Source organism: Brassica napus, chromosome C4, assembly GCF_020379485.1.
Source record: "Brassica napus cultivar Da-Ae chromosome C4, Da-Ae, whole genome shotgun sequence".
Classification (NCBI taxonomy): Eukaryota; Viridiplantae; Streptophyta; class Magnoliopsida; order Brassicales; family Brassicaceae; genus Brassica; species Brassica napus.
This window is the reverse complement of record NC_063447.1, coordinates 16827782-16853696: the sequence shown is the minus strand read 5'-3', so window position 1 is coordinate 16853696 and position 25915 is coordinate 16827782. Positions and strand designations below refer to the sequence as shown.

General features: G+C 34.1%; 2 protein-coding genes and 1 long non-coding RNA gene across 3 annotated transcripts; all 3 read right to left on the bottom strand.

Moving 5' to 3' along the window:
• Positions 1–529: 529 nt before the first annotated feature.
• On the bottom strand, positions 530–4497 carry LOC125585433 (ATP-dependent zinc metalloprotease FTSH 3, mitochondrial). The gene is made up of 7 exons (XM_048754478.1): positions 4218–4497; positions 3914–4112; positions 3750–3821; positions 3147–3280; positions 1796–3055; positions 1503–1730; positions 530–1196 (listed from the first exon to the last, which is right to left on the bottom strand). The coding sequence occupies exons 1-7, from the start codon at positions 4266–4268 to the stop codon at positions 717–719; spliced, it is 2424 nt and encodes an 807-aa protein (XP_048610435.1). The 5' UTR covers positions 4269–4497; the 3' UTR covers positions 530–716.
• A 3082-nt stretch (positions 4498–7579) lies between these two features.
• Positions 7580–16916, bottom strand: LOC125585432 (abscisic acid 8'-hydroxylase 2). The gene is made up of 8 exons (XM_048754477.1): positions 16405–16916; positions 15757–16078; positions 15272–15424; positions 14642–14890; positions 14039–14128; positions 13768–13953; positions 13348–13466; positions 7580–12219 (listed from the first exon to the last, which is right to left on the bottom strand). Exons 1-8 carry the CDS (start codon positions 16644–16646, stop codon positions 12129–12131), a joined length of 1452 nt encoding a protein of 483 aa, XP_048610434.1. The 5' UTR covers positions 16647–16916; the 3' UTR covers positions 7580–12128.
• A 6999-nt stretch (positions 16917–23915) lies between these two features.
• Positions 23916–25532, bottom strand: LOC125585558. The gene is made up of 2 exons (XR_007322541.1): positions 24143–25532; positions 23916–24077 (listed from the first exon to the last, which is right to left on the bottom strand). It is a non-coding gene; the product is annotated as an uncharacterized LOC125585558 (long non-coding RNA).
• Positions 25533–25915: the final 383 nt, after the last annotated feature.

Sequence of the window (25915 nt, the reverse complement as noted above, 5' to 3'; positions counted from 1 at the left end):
TGGTTCAAGAACCTGTTGATGACACCCGTAGGCGTTTAGATATGCAGATTGGGTTAAGAAGATTTACAGGAATGTTAACAGTCAACATAAGCATGGATACAATTCATGTGTCAATGTAACTCACTATTTTTGTTGTATAACTTCTTTTTGTAAGTTGATCCCAAAAAAAGAACATTGAGCAAGCGAGTTCAACAAAATCTGATAAAGCTTAAGTTTCAAGTGTTCACTGGAAAGAAATATTCAAAAGGGTTAAGAAAAACAGAGATTTGGGTTTAATGGGAAGAGTTTAGATGGAACCAAAGTGACATGATAACACAGAAGTGCCTTAAAGCACAGATCTTGAATCAGATGTATATCTGTCTTGAACATCTTTACAGGTTGTTTATATGTTCCTTCTATGATTCATTTTGAGACTGAAGATGAACAAGTATCATTTATATAACATCTCATTCATTCAACCCAGTAGCGTTGGAGTCGATTGGAATCATAGAGGTGGTAACAATGTCATTTATTATAAAAACACAAACTATTATCAGAGATTTTTTTTTTAAAAATAAAAAACTTAGAAGCAATAATTTAGAACAAAATATTCATTGCTAACAAGTGCCCCCACAACTGAAAACACCGAAGAACAACAGACTGTATTTTTCTTTTTGGTAGTTGTGTTTATTGCATTCTTAATAAAATTTACAATCGTAACAGGTGAACTCATTCTCCTACGTAGGAACCACCTGCGGCTCAAGCGGCGGAGGAGCTCCTTCATCCACCACAGGCGCAACCGTCGGTGTCGCCTCCTCCTTCTCATTCTCTTCAAACCCGGATTTGAACCGGTCATAGTTAGTCACCTCGGCCGGTTTAAACGGACGCTCACCCAAAACTTTCAAAAGATCATCCTGATGCAGCACTTCCTTCTCCAGCAAAAGCTCAGCGATCTCAGCCACTTTCTCTTTGTGGGTCTCTATCAGCTCCACCGTCTTCTCATAAGCTTTCCCCACCCATTCCCTCACTTCCTCGTCTATGATCGCACCGGTCTTGTTGCTGTACGGTTTGTTGAAGTCATAGCCATCGTCCCTCGGTGGAAACGAGAGCAGACCGACCTTGTCGCTGAAACCGTACACAGCTACTTGCGCGTATGTCATCTTTGTCACTTTCTCTAGATCGTTTTGTGCACCCGTCGAGATTTTTCCTATCAATACCTGCGTTATAAAAGAACAAGAAACATCTTGAAAATGTAACAAGATTTATTACTCCCTCTGTTTCTAAATGTAAGTAGTTTTAGGGAAAAAAATTGTTGCAAAGTATAAGTTGTTTTTTAAAAAAAAAAAATTGTATTTATTAATTATTGTGTAACAAATAAAATAATACATGTTTCTATGGTTGGTTGAATTTATACATTAAATGATAATTTTTGAAAACTAACAAATTTCTTAATATTGATGCTTTTAACTAAACGCACTTATATTTTAGTATATTAATTACGTTGAAGGTAGCAGTTATGTTACCTGTTCGGCTGCACGGCCACCTAGAGTCATGCAAGTCATGTCAAAGAGCTGCTCTTTGGTCATGAGAAGGTTTTCATTCGGAACGTATTGAGCAAACCCGAGCGCGGCTGTTCCACGTGGCACGATAGTCACCTTCAGCAGTGGCTCCGCGTGTTCCAGGAACCAACCAGCAACCGCGTGACCAGACTCATGATACGCAACTGTACGACGCTCCAGTTTACTTATCACCTGTTCGCACAATTAAAAAACATTCAGAAACAGAACACATGTTGTCTGAAAAAAAGGAAACTTACCCTGTTCTTCTTCTCAAGACCACCAATGACACGATCAATAGCAGACTCGAAGTGCGCCATCGTGACAGTAGCTCCCTCGTGTCTAGCGGCAATAAGAGCCGCCTCGTTACAGACATTAGCAATGTCAGCACCAGCAAAGCCAGGAGTGAGAGCAGCAAGCCTCTGAGAGTAATAAGAAGGGTCATGATCAAGTTTAATCTTCTTTAAGTAAATCTGAAAAATCTGATCACGGCCCTTGATATCCGGTTTATCAATGGTTATCTGACGATCAAACCGGCCAGGCCTCAACAAAGCTTTATCCAAAATATCCGGTCTATTGGTCCCAGCGAGAACCACAACTCCAGCCGTTGTACCAAACCCATCCATCTCAACCAGCAGCTGATTCAAAGTGCTCTCCCTCTCATCGTTCCCACCTAACCCCCCGCGTCCTCTCGCTCGACCAATGGCGTCGATCTCGTCTATAAAGATAATGCTCGGCGCGGCCTGTCTAGCTTCTTGGAACAAGTTCCTCACCCTCGAAGGTCCAACACCAACGAACATCTCCATGAAGTCTGAGCCTGAGATGGAGAGAAACGGGACGCCTGACTCTCCGGCTGTAGCTTTGGCTAAGAGAGTCTTCCCCGTTCCGGGAGGACCGACTAAAAGAGCGCCTTTAGGTATCTTGGCGCCCAAGTCTTCGTACTTTTTAGGGTTTTTGAGAAAATGCACAAACTCCATGATCTCCTGTTTCGCCTCCTCGCATCCAGCCACGTCCTTGAAGTAAATCTTGTTCTTGGAGTTTTTGTCAGCTCTCGTTATCGTGGCCTTGCCTATGTTGAAGATCCCGCGGCCGTTCTTCCCGCCGGTTCCTCCTAATCCGCCTATCCCGCCTTGCATCCGCCTAGCCCCGTAGACGAGAGTGCCCAGGAGGAGCAGAGTCGGGGCGAACCGTAGAAACTCTTGGAACCAGACCATTTCGGTGGTGTACGTGACGGGGACGAAATGGTGGGGATCGATGCCTAGGGCCTCTTGTGCTTCTTCGAGCTTCTCCTCGAAAGAGTCGACGCTGCCGATGTTGAAGTAGTACTTGTACTGACCACCGGTTCTCTTAGCGGGGATGCCTTGGGCGTTGCCGTTTCCTTGGATGACAACGTCTTGGGATGTTTGTTGGTCTCTCGGTGTGCTTCTCACGTAGACTTTGGCTACTGATTTGTTTGAGACGTCTATGTGGTCGACTAGACCGGGCTCGAGAAGCTTGTTTTTGAACTCCTGGAAACTAATCTGAAAGAAACAAGTATATAGCACGGAATATTAGTAAAAGGAATACGCAAGATTCAAGAATGTTACAAAGCTTAGAATAAAGATGCTTTGCCTGTTGCTGATCTCCAGAGCCAAATGAGAAGGAAGAAAGGAAAATAGCAAGAGCCAGTAGTGGAATCAGCAAGTTTTGGAACCTATTCGCAAACATATCTCCCAGGTTCTCGTTTTCATTCTTGTCTGAACCCTCTGTAAAAACATGTATTGGATTATTAGAACCATTTAGTAGCACCAACAGTTCTTAAAACAAGAAAAAGTGAAAGAATAAAACAGATGAAATTTCATAGACAAAAATGGTGCAAAGATGAGTAAAAATTCTAATAAGTCTCAAAACACCCAATCGATCTCCGTATTCTCAATACATGAGTAAAAAAAGTCTAACAAGAAACGTCTCAGGTCATGCAATAGCATATATTACTAAGAACTTGTTAATCAACCATCTTATTGAGTAAATAGTTAACAAAGTTCTACCATAAAACCATCAACAATAACCTCCAAAGCTTTCTCACATCATCTAAAATGTAAAACCAAAAACACTCTAGGACAGATTCAACAAACAAAACAAAAGAGGGAATACGTTAAGAATCACAAACAAAGGAAAGCTAAAAAGCAAAACATCAATCATTAAAGAGATATGAAGGGAGAGAGTGAGAGAGACCTTTAGACTCAGATTTCTGATCACTCTTAGGTTCTTCTTGCTTTGGAGCTTTAGGAAAGTAGTTCTCATAATCTGCAATCCACACAACAAACCAATCTGATTCGCTTATCCACCATTAAAAAAAAAAAAAACTTAACAGAGCTTTATGCAAAAAAAAACAATACTCTTCTTCTTGGGAGCTTCGTCGGAGAAGAATCGACCAAGTCTCGGATTAGCGAAAACACCAATCAAATCATTGTCCACAAGTCCCTTTCTACCAGTCAACGAGGCAAAGTGCCGACTCAAGAACCCTAATCCACCGCCTTGATTCGCCGGCGGACCAATCAGCCTCAACGATCTCACACCACCACCGTACAAAAACCCCTACTTTCACCCAAATCAAACAACAATAATCAAGAGAGGGTAATTAAAACACACACACACACACACTCGATTGAAAGACGAATCTGAGAAGAAATCGAAACTGACCCTTGAGCGAGAGACGGAGGAGCGGCCGAGCTTGGAGAAGAACATCGTCATTGAGAAATCACTAGGAGCAGAACCGGTTTCGCATAATACTGTATTTAAGAGAAAACGGCCAATCGAAGATCTGAACACAGAGAAAAGGTAAGAAACGGGATTAGGGTTTCTCAGAAATAAACTTTGGGTTTTTAATATATTTTTATTTTGATGGAGAGAGAGAGAGTCCTTTTTATGAACTGCTTGGCAAACAAGACATGTACGCGTTCTGTTTTTTTCTTTATTGTTGTTTGTTCTGTCTGTGGAATTAGATTATATATCTTGAACCGTTTTTTTTTTATTTGTTTCTAGAATCAACTAAACCGGTTATTGGTTTTCTAACCGATTTCTAAAGAGAAGTTCGGTGTTTGTTTGGTTCGTGAGCGTGCTTGTGAGGACACATATTTGGCCTTCGACTAAATATGGGCTTATCTTTTGTCCGAGAGAAACTTAAGGTCCTAAACAAATCATATTACACCATGCAATTTTCAATCTTTCTTGTTGAAACGCAACCATATACATAGAGCATGATTGCGAACTAGACTTGACTACAATCTGGTCAAGCATGGGTTTGAGGCTAATATATGAACAACTTTGGGGTCATTTAATTTTGACAAAAATCATTGTTGGGTCAATGGTTTAGTTTACTGTTTCTTTGGCCAATTTTTTTTTCTGCTTCTAACTCTTAAAAAGTCCGGCACGGCACGGCCCTGTGTACCTAGTCTACCTTCTCTAACATGTAAAGCTACATTTACCAATGCACTACTTGCAAGATACCAGAAAATTGCGGTTGAAATAGTACTTCTATAAAATAGGGCCGGGAGTCCGAGCTTCCTTTGCTTCTACTCAGGGCCGCCTGTCGCACATGCTTAACCATCATGATGGAGTCTTCATTCTCTTCAAAGCAAGAATTAAAGATAGTAAAAATCAGTTGTATGTTTAGATATTCTCTTAAAAACCCTATCTCAAAGACAAAAAAATAGATCATCAGAAAAGATTAGAATGCTAGAAACATGAGCTAAGTCAGATTTTAATTTAAACTAAAAATGAAAACTTAAGATCTCGTACCTGTGTTTTAGGTCTTATGTTAAATTGTGTGAATGTTTTTTTCTTTTGACGATCTTTCTCGTTTGCAAATTGTTTTTAAGTCTTTTCCTTCGATCTTTTTGTAGGCCTCCTTTCAAGTGAGGAGTTGACATGTATTTTTTAACTAATTAAATATATTGATCTACGAAGCCTTTGATGAGGATGTGCAACCTATTTCCAACAACTGGACCAATTTAAATGGACGTTCACCCAAAACTTTCAAAAGAGCATCTTGATGCAACACTTCTTTCTCCAGTAAAAACTCAGCGATCTGAGCCACTTGCTCTTGTTTTCTCAGGTCAGTTCTACGGTCTTCTCGTAAGCTTTACTCACCCATTCTCTAACCTCCTCGTCGATGATCACACTAGTTTAGTAGCTATACATACGTATCAATAAATTACCATATATTTACAAGGTGTTCATTTGCACATGGTCCACATAAAATTTACAAAAACAACATATTGTAGTTTAGGGTTGAACATAAAATTTTAAACACATTTAACCTATAAATAATTAGGGTCCGTAATCGAGATTCTGAACATAATCTAAAATGTATATGCGTACATCAGTACTCGTTTAGTCCTGTGTGTAGTACACCAAATAATGTAACCATTTTTTCGTGGACTACGATGAGACTGCTACGCGGTGCCAAAATCATCTCAAACATACTTTATCCACTTACAAAAATGCATATATACTTGGGCAAAAAAAAAATTTGGAACTATAGTTTTCACGGCAGGAGCTTGTGGACATGTGGTTAGTAGACATCACCTAGCTAGTGTGGGTTAAGTCATGCTCTTTGATAGTAAACAGCCTAAGGAAATGAGATGGCATCATACCAAAACGCACCTGCAAAATTAATATTAATTTAAAAATGGTTTTACTCGAATGAAAATGTTGATATGATTTAAAAATCGTATAATATCAAAATTGTTATAAAATTTTGTAGGGGATCAAAGGAGTTCTATTTTGTGTGAAGTGCGTGATCATTAATATATACATGTTCTTAAGAACTTCTAGGACATTCAGGACAAATCTAAGTTGAGATCGGTACATTTTCTATATATATGCTAATCTTTATTTTGAATTTGCTTTATTTGGAGTCTTATATGGAACCTATGGCTTGATAGTAGGCAGCTTTGCATTCATCTAATCTACGTTTCTTTCTTTCTTGTATGCCTAAGGTTAAAAAGTAAAACGACTTTTTCCCAGAAAGGAATTAGGTTATATACAGATATGGGTTTGTATTTCCAAAAGAACTGTAGGAGATTGATTAGTTGTTTTATACATGCATGTTAACCATCAGTGGGTAGACTCATACAGTAGATCAGTTTATTATGTTTCCAATATTTTGAACTTGGGATTTAGCCAAAACTCACTATGGATATATCTTGTCGTTTATCATGTTTGGCGATGGACTATTTATACATATTGGCACATTTACTTATTAAGAAACTATATGTTTGAAATACGCATCTCAACAAGACTTTGATTGACATAGCATTTAAAAATCACCATGCTCTTAATTATCTAATCATATATTAGTAGAAAGCATTTACATTAGTTTTTAGAAGTTACAAATATTTTTTGTTCAATTCTCTCATATGAACTTTTTAGTAGAAAATTAGCATTTAGAATATACTTTTCTATGTTACAAACAAAAAAATAGAATATACTTTTCTTTTTCAAAAATTATATAACTAATTCATGTTTTTAATGATATGAAAATATTATGTTTCTATCCAAAAATTACAATTGTATTTCAGAACTAGAATTATAATAAAATTTGAAATAATAATAATTTTTAATAAAATATTGTTTAATATATAACTAAATAAAATATATTATTTAATAGAACAAAACTATCTAATATTATTGAATATATATTAGAAATATATATATATATTAGAAATATATATATATATATATATTATTTTTGACCCAAAAATATATTATTTGAAATAAAAAAATTATTGTTATATATAAATTCTACCAATTTCTATTAATAAATATATTAATGAGCATTCTGCTATTGCTCTGTCATCCATCGTACCAATGTCTAAGACTATCTCTAATGGTTTACTCTATTTTTTGCTCTAAAATAGAGTTTGAATTTGCTTCAATCTATATATATAAAAAAATGTTTGTCTCACTCCTGCTTTGCCACAGTCATTAAGTAGTTTAACCATAGAGCAACACGTGTCCCTCTTTTTCAGTACGCTGCGTTTCTTTCTTTAACATGAACATGTTTTTACCACTTTTTCCATTAAAGCCCAAATAGATTTGAAAAGTACAGACGAAGGCCCAAATACAACAAGCTAATTACATCTAACCAAACTGTTAATACTAAAAATTAACACACTAAGATGTAACTAGAGATTTGAAGAGAGATGTAGAAAGAACTAGGGGAAACCTCATTGTCTCTACTCTAACATCGACGCTGGAGACGTTTGCCACCAGCGTCTCCCCATGATTTTCAATCCCCGTGAAAACTCCTACCTTTACTACATCAGGCCTTCAATAATTGGTGATGATTTCTTCGCAGATGGTTGCTGGGAGAAGTAAACGAACTCTAACCTTGATTCACCGGAGAAAACAAAGCCCACACCTGACTTAAACAAGAGTACTCTTCAGAAATCTCTCATAATAGAGCAAGACATCCGAATCTTCGTACTCCATTTCAGTCAAAGCCGGATCTAAAAAATAATCCAAACAAGAAAACCTAAGCGTTAGAACTCCACATAGTAATAGCTAGGATTTACTCCCACATGTTTAAATAATCAAACAAATGATAATAAAGGAGGATTCGCCGATAATCCATGATTTGATTGCTTCCAATGAGAAAGGAAGAATCTGAGAACATGCAAAGACCAGACGAAATAGAAAGATATAACAAAAAAATGCAAGACGAAATGAAACAAGTCGGAGCTAATTAAATCCGAACAGAGTCAAAGATTAAAAGTAAAATAATCTGATCTACAGAAGGAAGAAGATGCGAAACTAGATCGGACAGAAAAAAAAGAAACGGTGGGTGACCAAGGTTTTCAACAAAAACTAAAAAATTATTTCATCGAATAAAAGTCTAGGTTGAAAAATAGAGTCACACGTAGGCCTGTGACGGATCGGGTATCCAAGCAGTTATAAAATATCTAGATCCAGATCTTTATCCGGTTGATCCGGAATTTTATTATCATTATCCGGATCCGGAGTTTTCGGATATCCAGGTATTGGATATCCTTCTAAAAATTGTAAAATATTAACAATAATTTAAAAATAAAAATATGTATTATGTTTTTAATTATTTCTATGTATACTATTATAAAAATGAAAATATATTAAATAAAATTAATTTTTATATATAGATATTACTATTTTTTAAATAGTTATTAATAAAACTTACGGATTCGGATATCCAGACTAAAAAATTAAAATATTCAGATTCGACATTGACGGATCTAATATTTTACTATACATATCTGGATTCGGTCTCTCCGAATATCCGAATTTTTTGATCGGATCCGGATCGAATCCCGGATATCGGATAAAAGTTTCTGGCCTCACGAGCACTAAAATCCATATATTTTGATGCGGTGTAATTTACTCGCCAATGATGCGCTTGGTAGACAAATAAAATTAATACTTTATATACATAGACGCGAGAATATGCATATATATGAATCTGGCCCACTTTAGTTCTAAAAAAAAGAAAAGAATCTGGCCCACTTTTTAACAGAAGTTGAATTGATCATTGGCGTTGGTAGTTGCCAAACTCTGGTTACATAGAACTCACAAGGCATCAGTTGATTTAAGCGAAACGTTGTTTATCACCTTTAATCATATGTTCTTGCATATGTAAGAAAAATCATATGTTCTTGCTGCAAGAAACTTATTCCTCTTTTGAATCTTAATCATATAGGAACGTCTCTATACAAGTGTCCCATTTGTGCTCTCAGAGACACTAAAGAAGATTCAACCTCCACTATATATCCACAACATTCTTTGCCCCATACTCAACATCATGCAAGGGATAAATACATTACCGGGCTTTTCAATCCACGGTTTCACATTTAAACTTGGTGGAGTAACACATGCTAGGTTCATCAGTTGATTCCTTAGTAATCGTTACTCTCTGCTAACATATTTTTAATAGTTTTTATCAATAAGATAATGCTGCCACTTACTTTTTTGAGTCAAAAATACTTCCACACTTACTTATGCTACAAAGTTCCAGTGTCTGATTATCTTACAGAGATAATCATCAAATGGTAACCCTAAAACAATTTCTAATGTATTTGACTATTTAAAAAATCTATAACTAAGTTCAAGTTTACTTATTTCTTTCTGTAAAATAACACTGTCTATCATAAAGTACGAAAACAAATGATATTTATATAAGAAAAATAACAAGTTTTTAAGAAGACAAATAGAAGTGGATTGAGACATATATGTCTCTAAATATTATTATTAAGATAAATATAGAAATGCATTAGAAAGTGTTATAAGGTAACTTTCACTGTTTTCACAAACGTATCTTCAGCCAATCTAATAAGAGAATGTTATACACCACTAACGACCTATATAGTTTATGCTATACAATTGGATTAAAAGTCCTGCAAACAATGTAAAAGTTTTAGTAATTAAAATCCCAATAGTGTATCTTAGTTCAAATGAAATTTCATGTCTCCTTAAAAAAATAATTTTCACTAATGGGTCTTCCAAATCTTGACAACAAAAATATCTTGGTAACCGATCTTTTCTGCAATCAAATAGGCGAATAAAAAAGAAATATCATTATGAATCTCTTTTTCCGAAATCTGAAATTCTATGTTTAAAAGTTAAGATCAAGGAGAAAATAGTTTAGATATCCTCATATTTGTTCCTGACAAACAATAGAGTTTACTCTGCCAAAACAGAGTATCACCCAACTATAAACTTAAGAAATAGAAACGTTGAGCACCAAGAACTGGATGGCTGATGTTTGTACTGTCAATCTCTCATCAAAGCTGACAATTTCTTATTGAGAATTATGCAAATATTAGAGCTGGTCAAAACCTCACAAAGCATACAACTCATTCATGTATTGTTGTATAAGCAAAAAACCAAAATAAAATAAAATTACTTACAAATAAATTAACTGTACTTAAATTAATAAATTAGCACATCATAATACACACCAAAACAAATAATTCCGCGCGAAGCGCGGACCGACCATAGTAGTACTATATTTTAAAGTAGAAAATAGAATGATGAACAAAAAAAATAAATTACTCTATATTTGGAGTAAACCTATTTTTCACTTTATTATAGAGTGAGAAATATGATACTATTAGAGCATTTTTACTATAAACTCTATTTAGAGTGAATAACAGAGGGGAGTTGGAAATGCCTTAGATGATTAGGTTGAAAATATAGGTCGAAACTTAAAAGTTTCGGCTACTTCACGTATCTAATCCAAAGGAATATCTTAGTTAATTACCAGAGCTCTCTTTGTACACGTTTTAGTCGTCTCACATCAAACCTTCTCCCATTTTCTCAAAAGGAAAAAAGGACCAAGAAACAAAAAGATTAATGAGAGGGACAGTTCCAAAAACAAATCATGTGAAAACTTTGAGGTAGGGCTTGAAGAGAGAGGGAGGGAGACAAAAGGGATAAGAAAGGGTTGGAGCATGTTAAATCTCTGTCTACCAGACCCTCGCAACAGCCTAGAGACTCTTTAGTTTGGACCAGTGTAATACTCTGAACAAATCTCTGACTTAGTACAGAGACAAATCGGGGACAATGAATTAGATTCATTTCAGCCAATCTTTTTCGTTTATGGAATCTATAGTTCCACGTAAGCTTAGTGACAAGGTCTGTTAGGTAGAGTCGTCGCATGCACGTACCCAACTATGGACACCTAGCCATTCGCTGTGTCACGAGACCAAAATATTGTATGTGTCGTCTCACTTCCATGGTTCAAAGCTTTACATACTTCCGCGTTTGTGACCTGAGATAGCTATAAATGTTATCTAATCTAATTACCTAATGTAAAATACGGTTTTAGTTTTAAGATAAACAGAGTTCCGTATTCAATATGAACTAGACATACTTTATAAGTCGTTAAGTTAATATATATATATACACAATTAATTAACCTCTTACAACTAAATAAACAAATGCATATGTATGCTTCCGTACAAAACAATTGCGTCTACCTCACCCTTTTCTACGTCTGAACGGAATCTTAAAATAAGGATACATTATTATTGCATTGTAGAAAAATGAAATAGAAAAAAACACGCATCAGTTTCAGACAAGTATAGAAAAAATAGTTAGGATCAGAGAGAGGGCAGATCCAAAAACATTACGAAGTCTTTTGGATGCTTTGAAACCAAATCTTCATCCAGACAATTAATTTTAAAATCTGAATACTTGCTTGGCTCACCATTTACTAAATATAATCCATATTCGCGTTTGATTCGGATCCGAACAGAAATTATTTCAATGCAAGCAATCAAAAGCAATTTTTCATTGAAATTGAAAGCAATAAGCTAGTTGGAAATGTATAATAATCGAAAGAGTTCAACGACTTACAAGCAATCAAAAGCAATTTTCATTGAAATGTAACTTTACATAAGTGGGGAATAATTCATTTACAAAAGAAAACGGGCCAAATTGAGGCCAATTTTAAAATGAGATGTACACATTATTTGAAAAAAAATTATTTACTGGTAGAGCAACTAAAACATGAGTTATATAATTAGAACGTTAACTCCAATTATGCCTTAGGCCGTTAACTCCAATTATGCCTTAGGCTTAAACTGGAGTAACTCTTATTAGTAAACCCTTCTTGGGCACAGGGAAAGGACCATATTGTATCCCTTCCTCGCCTCCTTCCACTTCCCATCTGCAAGTTAAAACCAAAATTTCATTAACTATCAATCGTCACTAATTTCTTGAATGACATGAGTAATATATATGATCAACATGATATTTAAGGATACATCTTTTGTGGTGGACCATACATAAGAGTACGTACTAAGCTGCCTGGTCGCCGAATTCACATGTGAAAATTATTTTGGGGGGTACAACTAATTGTTGTTATCAACAAATATCTTCTCATAAGTTCTCAAGAATAGAAACAAAATCCAAATCAATTCTTATGTTAGCTAGATCCCATTTACAGCTGGCGATCTCTTTCAAACTTTACCATGCATAACAAGTTTTTTCTCTTGCCTTTGGGTCCCATTGACCCTTTATCATCACAAGTTCAAGTAAACATCTTCAATGAAACACGTAGTTAAAATATAATAATAATTATTTTATTACACATATGACATCATGAAGTGATGACGTCTTACAAATATATGAATTCTAATTTATTCACGATATTCAGGATGTACATGAAAATGTAGAATACAATGAATTGTTTTTTTGCTAAAAAATACAATGAATTGTTATATAGGGCATCAAAGTAAATGAAAAAAAGCTGATTCAAATAAAGAAATGAATCTCGTTAATTTCTTAAAGTTTCTATTTTTATTTATTGAAACTGGTAATATAAGTGTTATGGGATTTAATGGAGTTGTCTTACATGTTTTATTAATAAAAGGAGGAACTCAGTTACAGCCTCAAATCAAATGTTAGGAATTTTTTTTTCCTGCATTATTGTTATTTTATATTTAACTAACAATAAAGTATACTTTTAGCTTTTTATATAAATAACAACTAAAAATATATTAACTAACCCTTTAATATAATTTTCAAGTCAAACATTGGATAGTTAACCAGGTGATTTCGAACAATTTGTTCAGAGTTAAGTGAATCCGTGCGTCTATATATAACTTTTAAGATTGGGGATTTTAATAACAAGGAAAACTAGATATTGAAAAATCAAAACCTCGTGTTAACAAAAAAAAGTCTAAACCTCATAACCTCGATTTTATACGTAGAAAGAAGAGTAGACAACTGTGACAAAACTAGATATTCTTTATAAGGATTCGAAGAATTATAGTAAAACAATAAAAATATATACCTGAAAGAGGTTGTGAGGTGGTGAAGTAGGATAAGCATCTCAAGCTTAGCCAGCTCACTTCCTGGGCATGAGTGCACCCCATTCCCAAATGGCATGAACGTGTAAGGTTTTGGTGCCACCTGTCGACATTACAAGATATCATCTACATGCAATGTAGGTCCATCAAAGTCCCTATATAACTGACTAAACCCTAGATTTTGACATTGAGTTCGATCGATGTTTCTTACTCTTCATGCAATTTTCTATCTTATGACAATAATTTGCTGGTAAAAACGGAGCATATGCATTAACATAGGATTTAGTTTAAAAGTCATCGTCCCATGTCTTAACTCTTAATTAATCACCTTATGTACCGTGTATGCACAGAGTCGAAAGTTATATTCTTTGGTTAGATGTGATTCATTATAGGAGTGTATATACCTCGAATCTTGATGGATCAAATTTTTCGGGTTCAGGGAAAAAATCAGGAGAGTGATGGATTCGTCGGAAAAGAGGAAGAACCTTCCAACCTTTTGGGATCAAATAGCCATCATATTCGACGTCTTGTACAGCTTCTCTAAACGTAAATGACAATACACTTGCCGCTCTTAGTGTCTCTTGAATCACCTATCAAAGACGTATCAATACCATTCAAATATAGTGACATCATCATTATAATTATTATGACTAAGATATCGAAATGGGATAATACCCTTGTGGTCAGTGGCATTTTTCTTGTATCCTCCCACGAGATTCTTCTGTTTTCTTCCTTTATTTTCTGTCGAATGCAGACTTGTTCCCTCTATTAAATTATTTTGAAACGTATGTAAATGTATGATCAACAATATATTATATCGAATTGAATATGTAAGGTGGCTGATATTAAGAAAGTAGACAACGTTGGTACAGTATTTTTAGAAAAACTCAAAACTCTTTGCTGCAATTACATTTTGTTATATATGGAATCTAATACATTTGTATAATATCGCTAACATGTATTGAAATCAGGTCTCAAGGTCACACAAACACAAGCACACTTTAATAAATATTCTCTCTTATTAATCTCTTAAGGAAACTATCACAAAATCTCAAGCTTTCAATCACAAACTCAAACTCACAAGTTATGCAACACTCTTGCATCTCTTTATATAACACTTAATTTATCCTAAACCCATTAAAAATAACTCAACTATATATTTCCTATTCTCTTTAGATAAACACAACTCATTAGAAATAGGAAACTTGTATCTCAAGTAACTTCAAACTTATCCAATAACATGCAAATCACAAACTTAAAGAAAATAAAGTTGCTTACTGAGACTTCTTGGAGGAGATTTGGGTGGTCGTGTAAGTACTTGAGAAGCCAAGTTAAGACAGAAGCGGTGGTGTCAGTGGCGGCGAAGATAACGCCGATGATGTTGTCAGCGATCTGTGAATCGCTTAAACCGTTGCGTTTCTGATCCTTGGCGCCGAGAAGTACTCCCAATAGTCCTCCTTCTTCTCTCTTATTTTCTCTTCTCTTTTCTATCAGTCTCCTTACTTCTTCGCTTAATTCCCTTCTTGCCTTCATTTTTAATTACAAAGTATAAATATATTATAACCGTAATTAATATTCCCCGTCAATTATTTTATATTTTCAGAAACTAAAACAACATTATTTCAAACATCTACGTTTGAAAAAAAAAAGAAGATAGCTTTGTCTTCATGTTTTGTGAAAAGAATAACAGAATATCTCACACGTGTGGTCCTCCAAGACCAAAGTATACAATTTTGTTATTTCTATTCTTAGTTTGTGGTATTTTATAATTCTACGTAGACCATGTTCTCGTACAAATTCCCTAAAACAATATAAAGAATCATCTCTATCTCTAACGATAACGAGCTCCATATTTTATACTGTATAAGTTATATATACATATATATAGTTGATAAACTTATGATATACCTTCATGGATTTATGAAAAAGTGTGCCAGGTAGGTCGAGAGGCATGGAGTTGTAACCCTTTTCGAGACGTTGATAGAGAAGCTTAATAGCTTCAATTTCACTGGGCTCCTCTTTATCCCCAAACGCTGACATGATCGCCACATCGAATGCATACTACACCCACAAATCCAATTCTTCCATAAATCTGGAATTCTATGCAGATTTTGATACACATGGACATTTTTTATGAATATATTATCCATAAATTAAGCTTCAAGCCGATTTATTTACCTTCAAACTCACAAAAATTGATATATTCTTAATAAAGTGGACCCCAAAAATATTCCAAATCTCGTTTTCTTGACCTTAACCAGAAGCACACAACTTTTTAACATATATAATATATAAAATGAGGCCCGCAAGTTTGGAATTTATATCAATATTTCTTTTGGAATGCCTGAAGGACCATCCATGCATATAACCCAAAATAAAGCAAAGAGACATACTCGTTTCATGTGTTCAAGGGTGTTGATGGACTTTTCGGATGTCCAGGAAGAGAGGATTTGCAGGACAAGGAGCTCGATGTGAGAGACGGTTGGTCGGAGAGCAGAAGGCATGAAGGAAGATTGAACGAGCCGCTTAAGTGTGGAATGGTAAGGACCTTGGTGGAAGAAGAGAGCATCTGGTCCAATCATACGCTCTTTGCTAGGAGGATAAGTTGGCTTGAACATATGTGCTTTGCTTACTAATACCATTCGAGCAGCCTCTGGACTGCTTATCATCACACATGGACATCCCAATATGTGCGTCTTGAATATCTCTCCGTATCTGCGGATACGCTTTGTCATTTAAGACACTCAAAGTTGCCAACTATATTGAAACCGCAATTCAAATGGGTTTGAAAATAACAATGTGAACCTTTCAAGCCATGATGGACCACGTTAAGTTTGAAATAGAAGATTTGGCACACAAGAAATGTGGATTTGTTGGTAACAACAAAAGTATGATTATAACGGATTAACGGTTTATCCCTCTTCAGTGTCCCAAAAGATGGTCAATATTTTTACCAAATTTTTATGGTAAAAACTAAAACGACCGATGAACCTAAAAATAATATACACAACTCATGTAAGAGCAAAAAATAAAAACAATACTTGTTTTGGCGGGTGGCAAAGAAGGAATTGGGATTCTCTGTGTAGAGGCGGAGTGTCTCTCCGATGTAAGGCCAACCCATGGAACCGGGAGGCAGCTTTCGTCTTTGCTTTTTCTGGTGCAACCGCCACTGAAACAACACCACTAGCAACGCTACTACACCAGTTATTGTGATCACTAGTGATGATTCATCAACATAAACAGAAGAGGGGAAAATTGAAGATGATAGTGGCATAATTTGCATTATTCAAAAGTGATTGAAGTGAATTGTATAATATAGTTGAGTTGTTAGTGACCTATGCTTGAAGAGTATTGAGGGGCTTTATATAGCTAGTTGAGGTGGCAATATACTTCATTCCTGACCTTTCCTTTTTTTCATAAAAATATATTGGTATGTAGTCTAGATCTAGCAATTATCTACATGATAAATACAAAATTGCCGCCAAGGAAATATATACGAGTCGTATATTGTAGGTCGACCGTATCTTCAATTTTATTTATTTATTTCTATCGCAAATTATTCAAAATTTGCGACGGTTCTTTGGGTCCAATAAATAGAAACTTGATTTTCCTTGCAGGTTTCACGAGGCTTAATGGATTGGTGGTGGCGGTGATATCAGCCCGCCTTTGTTCGGTTTATGGCAACTTGGAAGTGTGTACAGGTTGGGCTTCTCTAGTTCGTCATGTGCGTCATTGACGGTGACGGTAATAATGTCTCGAGGCGTTCATCGAAAACTAGCTACTCCGGAGGCGACAAAGGAAGTCCCGGCATCCGAGGAAACGAGGAGAACCTCGCTTTAACCTCACTTTCCTGTGATCATCATCAATGGTTGAGAACATCAATCGATTCTTAAGGATTTCAAAAATCGGAATAGTGGAACGTGTCGGGTTTAGTGGGTGGGTGAAACTAGAATGTAATAGACTGACTTAGGAGCTTTTGTTCAAATCGAGCTTGTAACCGGATCTGAATTCCCGTTTTTCGGGTTGATTTAATATATATATATATATATATATATATTATTAAAAAAAAAAAAAAAAAACTTGAATCTACATAGTGCATATAAGATACAAGTATAATATCACATAAGAGTTTAGTTTCTATAAAGACAAATGATTTGACTTTTTCCAATCTTATTTTTTCATAAAGATATTTTAGTGCACTTCGGTAGTATTCTTAGCGTTATCTCTTCTTTTCTCATTTTCTTTCTTCTTGTGGTTGTAGTTCGCTTGATTTGGTGTATCCTCGGTACAATTATTTTATAGGATGATTTTATATTTTTGTGATATGTAAAAACTGTACGGAAAATAAAATAATTTGTCTAAATTCATTGGGGTTTGTGTATTTGGATTGTATTTTACTTGCCCTTTGGCTAACCCCACACTACACTTTAGTGACCACAAAAAAAAAAAGAGGAAGGTGCATTATTTTCTGGAGAGAAATGGGATCCACTGAAGATGTTGTATGGTAGAGTTCTCTTGTCAGCGGGAAAAAAATCTAGCAAAATCAAGAACATGTTTATTTGGTTAGGAAAATATTAAAATTTCCATATCTTAATCATATACTAAGGTTTGTCTTTTCTATTTATGTTTTTGGAGTAGGAATCATTTTCAAAAATGATAATTTTTTTTCCTATGGTCGTTTCGTATGTATAACATTTATTCTATATTACAAAATTCAAAATGCATCAAATACTAAAAAATAATCAACTTTTAATCATTTCTAAGTATATTAGTCAATTTAATGACTTTTCCAAATATGACCTAAAATTTCAAGTTGAATACAAAATAACACATGTTTTTTATGAAACTTTTTTTTTCTCTATTCATCCTATAAGTTCGAGTTATTCACGAAAATGTCATTATTTTTTTTTCTTCCAAAAATGAGTATTTTACCTTATCATTCTCATTTCCATCAATATACTAACCACTATGAACAACGAAATTTGAAACTTTTAATGCACCAAAGTTTCGATTTTACTCTTCATATCTCATTAATTATGCACACAATCACATCTCTTTCAGTGTCTCTTCAAATTCATCCAAAAAATCAAGATTTTGATTCCAAGCTTTGTAAGGTTCATAGAGACATTAAAGCTCATGATTCGTGGTCATTAACGATTTGGTAGCCTTTGTAGTGAAGTTCTGGGTGCTTGGAGAAGCTAAGCAAGTCATTATCTAACATGTTCAAGGTATGAAATGGTTTTTTTTTTTCCAAATCTGTCCGCAAAGACTTTCAGAAGACTTCAGAAAGATTTTTAGAAGACTTCACTAGATGTGTTCTCCATCAAGAAGACTTCCCTAGAAATCTTCTAACTTTCTTTTATTAAGTAAAAAACCGAAAATCCTATAGAAGACTTCTCGGATAAACATGTTAATTTTGCAATTGATCGAAGTTTATTAGAAATTGGACTTTTATATAAGACTTCTCGGGAAGTCTTCTCGGAGAAAACTTCTATAGAAAACTTCTGAAAGTTTTTCCGAAGTCTTTTCATTGTCAAAACAAGACTGTGTGGGTTAATTTTACAATTGAAAAATAATAGTAAAATATTTAATATTAATGAGAAGACCTTTTGAGAAGTCTTCTTGAAGAATATTTCTTTAGAACTCTTCTCAAATTTATTCCGGGTAGATTCCTAAGATTTATCTCATATTATGATATAAATAAACAGCTCTTGTTGTATCAGTCCATTTGGTCGTCAAACCTTTGGTTACGAGAGAAGACTTTCAGAAGACTTCTTTGAAAAAGTCAAATATAGTTAATTGCAAAAGTATTTCAGGTAAACTTTTTACGACATTGAAAAGACTTTCAGAAGACTTTCCAAGAAGTCTTGTATAAAAAGTCAAATTTCTGACAAACTTTGGTCGATTGAAAAACTAACATATTTATCCGAAAAGACTTCTCGAGAAGTCTTCTTTGGCATTTTCAAAAAAAATTCAAATTCAAAAGTAAGCCAATATTTACAAAGGAAAACTTTTCAAGATGTCTTATGTAGAGTAGACTTCTTAAGATGTCTTCCTTCGTAAATTTGCAATTGCCAAAATGACCTAAATAGAAGACTTCGTAGTCAATGTTTAATAAACTTTTATTTCCTCTATAGTTAAATTGACTTTTTAATATATTTTTATTAATTCATGTGTATTAGTCAATATTGGGACTCCCGGATGAAATTCATAACTTATTTGTCAAATTATGAGATTTCAAATATTTATGTTTACTAATGTTTAGTAAAGAAGTCTTCTACGTTAGATTTTCAAGAGTGTTAAATAACTTTAAGGTGCGTTTTTTAACTTTCAAAAGTGTTAAGTAAGTTCAAGAATATCAAGTCATGTGGTTTAATGTGTCTTTTTAGATCATAAGATATAATTTTTAACTTACATGAGATTTAAAATTTCAACTTTCACTTAAAATTCAAGTTTGATCTTTTGTGAATTTGACTAAGTTTTGTATGAAGTTTTCTCTCTTAATTTTAGTAAATCTGACTAAGTTTTTGCGTTGTTGTGTTTTATTATGAATGGGTAGAATAGTTAAAAAAATTTCTTGGTATGTTGTATCAATAACTTCAATAATGTCAACTACTTTTAGCAAAACATGAACATATTTACCAAATTCTTTTGATTAACATCTCTTCAAGTTTACAAAGAATTTACAACTAAAATAGTACACATACAAATCATAAAACATATCACAAACAAAAGTATCATTCCTTAACATAGATAAACTTGGATTCCACTTGACATCATTTGTTTGTACTACTTTGGGAAGAAGACTTTAGAAGACTTCTCGAAGACTTCGTGAGAAGTCTTCTAGCATAAAATACATTAGAAACTTCCCAAGAAGTCTTGCAAGAGTCTTCTGAGAGTTTTTTCAGAGTCTTCTGAGAAGTCTTCCAAAGCCTGACTCATATCTGAAAAAAACTAAATATTAAAAAGCATTCAAATGGCTTCGAAACAGAGAAAATTTCAAAACTAATTTTTTATGCTTAAATAATAAATAAAACAATCACATTAGGTTGAATCTATAACTTTTTAGAATCTAATATATAAAACACATAAAATACATATCCAAAATTTGTATCACTTTGGGCAGAAAACTTCGGAAGACTTCCTGAAGACTTTGTGAGACGTCTTCTAGCATAAAATGCATTAGAAGAAGTCTTCCGAGAGTCTTCTGAGAACTGTTCCAAAGTCTGACTTAGATTTGAAAATTTTGCATATTCTAAAGCATTCAAATGACTTCAAAATAGAGAAAACTTCAAAAATATTTTGTATGCTTAATAATAAACAAAACAATCATATTAGGTTGAATCTATAATTTTTTAGAATCTAATATATAAAAGGCATAAAATACATATCCAAAATTTGTACCACTTTGGACAGAAAACTTCAGAAGACTTTTTGAAGACTTCGTGGGAAGTCTTCTAGCATAAAATGCATTAGAAGACTTGCCTAGAAGTCTTCCAAAGAGTGTGCCGAGAGTTTTCTGAGAAGTCTTTCAAAGTCTGTGTCAGATCTGAAAAACTTGAATACAAACAATACTATAACATATGTTACTAAACCCTAAAACAAAGTCTTCTCGGAGTCTTCCAGACCCTATAATTAAATAACAAAGCAAAACACACTTCCTTAAACTTGAAAAAACTTAGAAAGTGTTTAAATCAAGTTATTAGATAGTCAGTAACACATATAGGTCAAACTAAAAAAAAAAAATTTCAAAATCTAACCCTAAAAATACAAACAATACTATAACATATGTTACCAAACCCTAAACCAAAGGCTATCATGACTCAATCTACATTCACTCATCTATGTTAAAATAATTCAATTTTAGTAAAACTAAATTTACATCATTTAGAAATGTTTATTAATATATGATTTCGATTTTTTTCTCTTTCAAAATATTTGTTTATAAAATTTATTAATTACTTTTAAGATCTCATACATGAGAAGACTTCTTCTAGAAGACTTCTAAAAGACTTTTGGAAGACTTCGATTTAGGCGGAAAACCTAAATTCTTCTAAAATTTAAATGGGAACCCTAAATTCTACTAATATTTAGGCGGAATATTTCAGAAGACTTCTTGGAAGTCTTTTGTGAGTCTTTCAGACCCTTTAATAAAATAACTAAGTAAAAAATACTTCTTTAAACTTTTAAGATAATTGGAAAGTGTTTAAATTAAGTTATTAAATAGTCAGTAAACACATATAGGTCAAATTCAAAAAAAAAAAAAGATAAGATTTCAAAATCTAACCCTAAAAATACCAATAATACTAACATATGTTACCAACCCCTATAAACCAAAGACTATCATGAGTTAATCTACATTGAATCATCTATGTTGAATATAATTCAGTTTTAGTAAAACTAAATTTACATCATTTAAAAATGTTTATTATTACATAATTTCATTTTTTTCCCATCAAAATATTTTTTTACATAAATTTTTGAAATTATTTTGAAGATCTACTGAACGAGAAGACTTGCAAAGTCTTCTCATGCGGAGAGTTATAATGGTAAAACTCAATACATGTTTTTTGTTTGGTTATAAAGAAGTCGTTGTAATTTCACTAGCTTTTTAAGGTTACTTTTGCATTTGTTTGGAATACATTTTTGTTTTCAAAATCAAGTATTGAGTTATTTTTGGTAATTTCTCTCAATTTAAACAATTATCTTAGGAAATAAAATGTAGCCTTAGGAAACTGTTATTAAAATTTTAGAATTTTCTTCCTATCGGGTGATGTAAATTTTGGAAAAAAAAATAATTAAATAATAAATAAATAAAAAATTTGCTTTTCACAAAAATATTTTTGTCACTTCATGTATAATATTAGCGGAATAATCAAAAATATAGGTTACCTATGAGAAAGTGATTTGGAATATCATAGAAATGACGCATAATATAATAAAAAGCCATGTAATAATTGCAGGTTCAGCAAACAAATTTTTTAAGCTTTGTTAAAAGATTAATGCATTATTCATCACTTAGAATAGAACCCCAAACAAATAAATTTGGATAGCCTATTAGTCGTAAAAGATCGAGACATTACAATATAATTTTCAGTAAGTTGTTAACACTTGTCTCTTCAAAGACATTCGATAGAAAGTGTAAATATTTTTTTCGAACATAGAGCAATTTGCAGCAAAAATAGGTAATAACATAAAAAATTGCAAGCATGGAAAATCTTCAAAAACCCAATTCATGAGAGAACAAAATTACGCATGTAACCCAATAGTTATTCATTTTTGAAGGAAACGAGAAATCTCTAATAAAACAGATGTGTACATACAAAAAAAATTATAAAATTTATCTAAAATACGCTTTGAGTCTCTCTTTCCATCTTCTTTCCTTAATTCTTCTTTATCTTCCTAATGTATGTACACAAAACCAAATAAGATAATAATAATCACACTTAATTTAGAGATTTCTGGATCATTCTTCCAACGAGCAATACACCGCTTCTGAATTTGTTTCTCTGAAGATAAATCATGGGTGTTTTACCAGCAACATTTTTTCAGTTAAAAAACTTATATTTTTTCACAAGCCAAAATGTCGTCTCCGGCGAGCTGCATCAAAATTCGCCGTCTCAAAACACTTGATTTGAGCTACAATTAGCTCAAACGCAGTAGCTTCACCAGCTTACGCATTACGTCGTATTTCCTTCAGTCGCTGCAATATATCTCACTTGCATAAAACCGTTTAATCGGACCGGTGGACTGGGTTTTACTTCGGTTAAACCAACTTAACTACATTGATCTCATCTTAAATAGGCTAACCGACACAATTCTCGGTCATTAGTTATTTTAATGGTCATTGGTTATTTAAGTTAGTGGTTGGCTAACTTAAACGATTATCTGAACATTATTATTGTTAACTGAATTTGTTGATCAGTAGTTGATTATCGCTATAGACTCAAACCCGTAAATTATTCTCATATCTAATAAGTTAAGTAGTATATGGGGGTGATTGGTAGTTGCTGTAGGTGTTGTCCACGGCTTTATTTATTTTTACAACACCAAATTCAGATCAATCAAGTTTTAAATTTTTTTTTGAAACCATAGCTCTTGAAATAACCTACAGTTGTACAAATACTCTGCAGAACTAAATATCCAAAGCAATTTTTTAGTGTTTTCCATAAAATTCTATAGCACTAAAATCTAAAACCACAATAAAAGGTCTACAGATTTTTTTCTGCAACAAAAATTTTAAATTTACAGCAATTATCAATGAGACCCTATATCAATTTTCCGGATCTCATTATTGTCAGCCGGACTTTTCGATCAGCGACCAGCTAACTTTTGTACTTATCCAGACATTATTATTGTTAGAGATCACTAGAGACTCAAACTCAGAGATTCTTCACATATCTGATAAGTTATCCGAATATCATTATTGTTAGTTGAACTTTTCGATCAGTGGTGGGCTAATTTAAATAATTATTCGGACACTATTATTGTTAGTTCGATTTCCCGATCAGTAGTCGATTATCAATATACACTCAAACTCGTAGCTTCTTGGTTATTTTAATGGCCATTAGTTATATAATCTTCATTAACTTCACAGAAGAAATCATTCCCTCTCGAATTACAAAACCATGAGATCCACGATATGTATCATCATCATCATCACCTTCTGATCCACTCACATCCTAGCCTTCTTCAATATTCATTTCAGATTTCACTACAAACGGATTCAGTCAATGCAATTAACTACCAACAAAAGAAGATGTGTAAAAAAGAACAAACCATCGGGAAGCTGAGGTTTGTCTTTAGAAGAGAAACCCCTAGATGTGGATGTTGAATACTTTTCTAGTTTCATTTTGAGTGCGTCGTTGATTCGTTTCCGATCAATTGCTCCGCCGACGATCTCCTACGACCCACCACCTCCACTCCGCTCCTTGTACATAATTCGATTCTTTTAAGAAGTAAAAGACAGAAAAATTCGAGCTTTAAATTTTCACGACTTTCTAAAAGCTTGGGAGAAAAGCAGAGACAATTAGGGGTTTACTTTAAAATAATTTTAGGCATAAAGTGAAGATGAGAAACGTAGATGCACTTAAAAGAGATTAACATGGTGGGGAAACCCGTTCAACAAAAACATGGTGGGGGAAGAAGAAGAGATGGTGGGGACAGCAGTAACTGAATAATTAAATTTAAATATCAAATTGAATTTCATCTGGACTCGTCATGGAGGAATATGGGTGATTTTGCCATTATGAAAAAAGAAGTTATATTTTCGCAAATTACCTGGTTATTGGTGTATATTGAGTGCAATTACTCAAACATAAATACTTTTTTTTTTCAATCTGAATTTTATTAAAGGGCAAAAGCCCGAAAACAAAAACCAAACAACAAAGCCCAACTTCTAAAAGCCCAACTTCTAAAAGCCCAAATCAATGGACCAACCAAAAAACCCAACAACTAAAACACGGCCTACGGCCCACACCACCTAGTCGGACAAACCGAGGAAAACACACCGAAACGCGTGTTGAATTTAGTGAAAGAAAGAGACACGTGTCAACCTCTAACAACAAGAGAAGACACGCGTCTCGCAACCAAGCGCCACCACCAAACATGACCGAACAACCGCGAGAAACGCCGGACCACGCCGGAATCAGAACCACCACTCGGAATTCAACCAGGACCTTAACCAGAGCCACCGAATCCATCTCCAACGACTGTATTGGAAGATTGCTGGAATCAGTTTCTTCAAGCGAACGTTTTGGAGAGTTCAATCGAAATCGAAAACGAAATCAAAATCGAGATCTCATCCAAGGTCAGGCCCACGCACACCACAAATTCGTCACTCACCTTGATCACACCCGAGGAGAACAAACAAGACCAACCCAAACATCTGATACTATAACCGGCGATCACCACCACAAAAGCTTCATCGCCGTTAAAACGAAAGCCGGATAGTTCCGCCAGAGAGAGCGCGAACCATCAGAAACAAGGGCCGGCTACACGCCGTCGAGAAGACCACCGTGTACCAGAGTCGAAATTCTTACGCCGTCGAAGGGGCGACCACAACTCTCAATCTCTCGAAACAGAGAGAAGAGAGAGAAAGCCCCCCTTTTGTTTGGGTTTATGTTATACTCAAACATAAATACTTTGTATGATCATTCGTGCTGGTGAAGAGTTGCAAAATAAATAAAGTGGAGACTATGAATCAAAAATATTTGGAGGTTTGAAAAATAAACGCAGCCCGTGACATGCTCTGAGAGATCCACGTCAGCATAGCGCAGAATGAGCCAGTGAGCCTGCAAAATGCAGCTCTGCTACTCACATTTCAGCTTTTTCTCATCCTTGAGAAACTTTCCTCTTTCCCAATCATTTTCTAGCATCCTCTTTAACTTTATTATTGTTATTATTATTATTATATTGACAAAAAATATCATTATTATCATTTGCAGTCGTTCATTTTTTTCTTAATATAGTGTTTTTTCTTCTTATGTTCTTTTTGTTGAATGGTTTTAAACTTTTAATTAATACGATGGAAGTTGATTGAAAATAATTATT

Excerpts from the sequence above, each read along its gene's own strand:
- LOC125585433 (XM_048754478.1), bottom strand. The coding sequence starts at position 4,268 with ATGACGATGTTCTTCTCCAAGCTCGGCCGCTCCTCCGTCTCTCGCTCA. Across the intron at positions 4,113-4,217 it reads CCTCCGTCTCTCGCTCAAGG|GGGTTTTTGTACGGTGGTGG; the intron begins GTCAGTTTCGAT and ends GGGTGAAAGTAG. Across the intron at positions 3,056-3,146 it reads GCTCTGGAGATCAGCAACAG|ATTAGTTTCCAGGAGTTCAA; the intron begins GCAAAGCATCTT and ends TGTTTCTTTCAG.
- LOC125585432 (XM_048754477.1), bottom strand. The coding sequence starts at position 16,646 with ATGCAAATTATGCCACTATCATCTTCAATTTTCCCCTCTTCTGTTTAT. Across the intron at positions 14,891-15,271 it reads TTTTTCATAAATCCATGAAG|GCAAGAAGGGAATTAAGCGA; the intron begins GTATATCATAAG and ends TTAAAAATGAAG. Across the intron at positions 12,220-13,347 it reads CACCTCACAACCTCTTTCAG|ATGGGAAGTGGAAGGAGGCG; the intron begins GTATATATTTTT and ends TTTAACTTGCAG.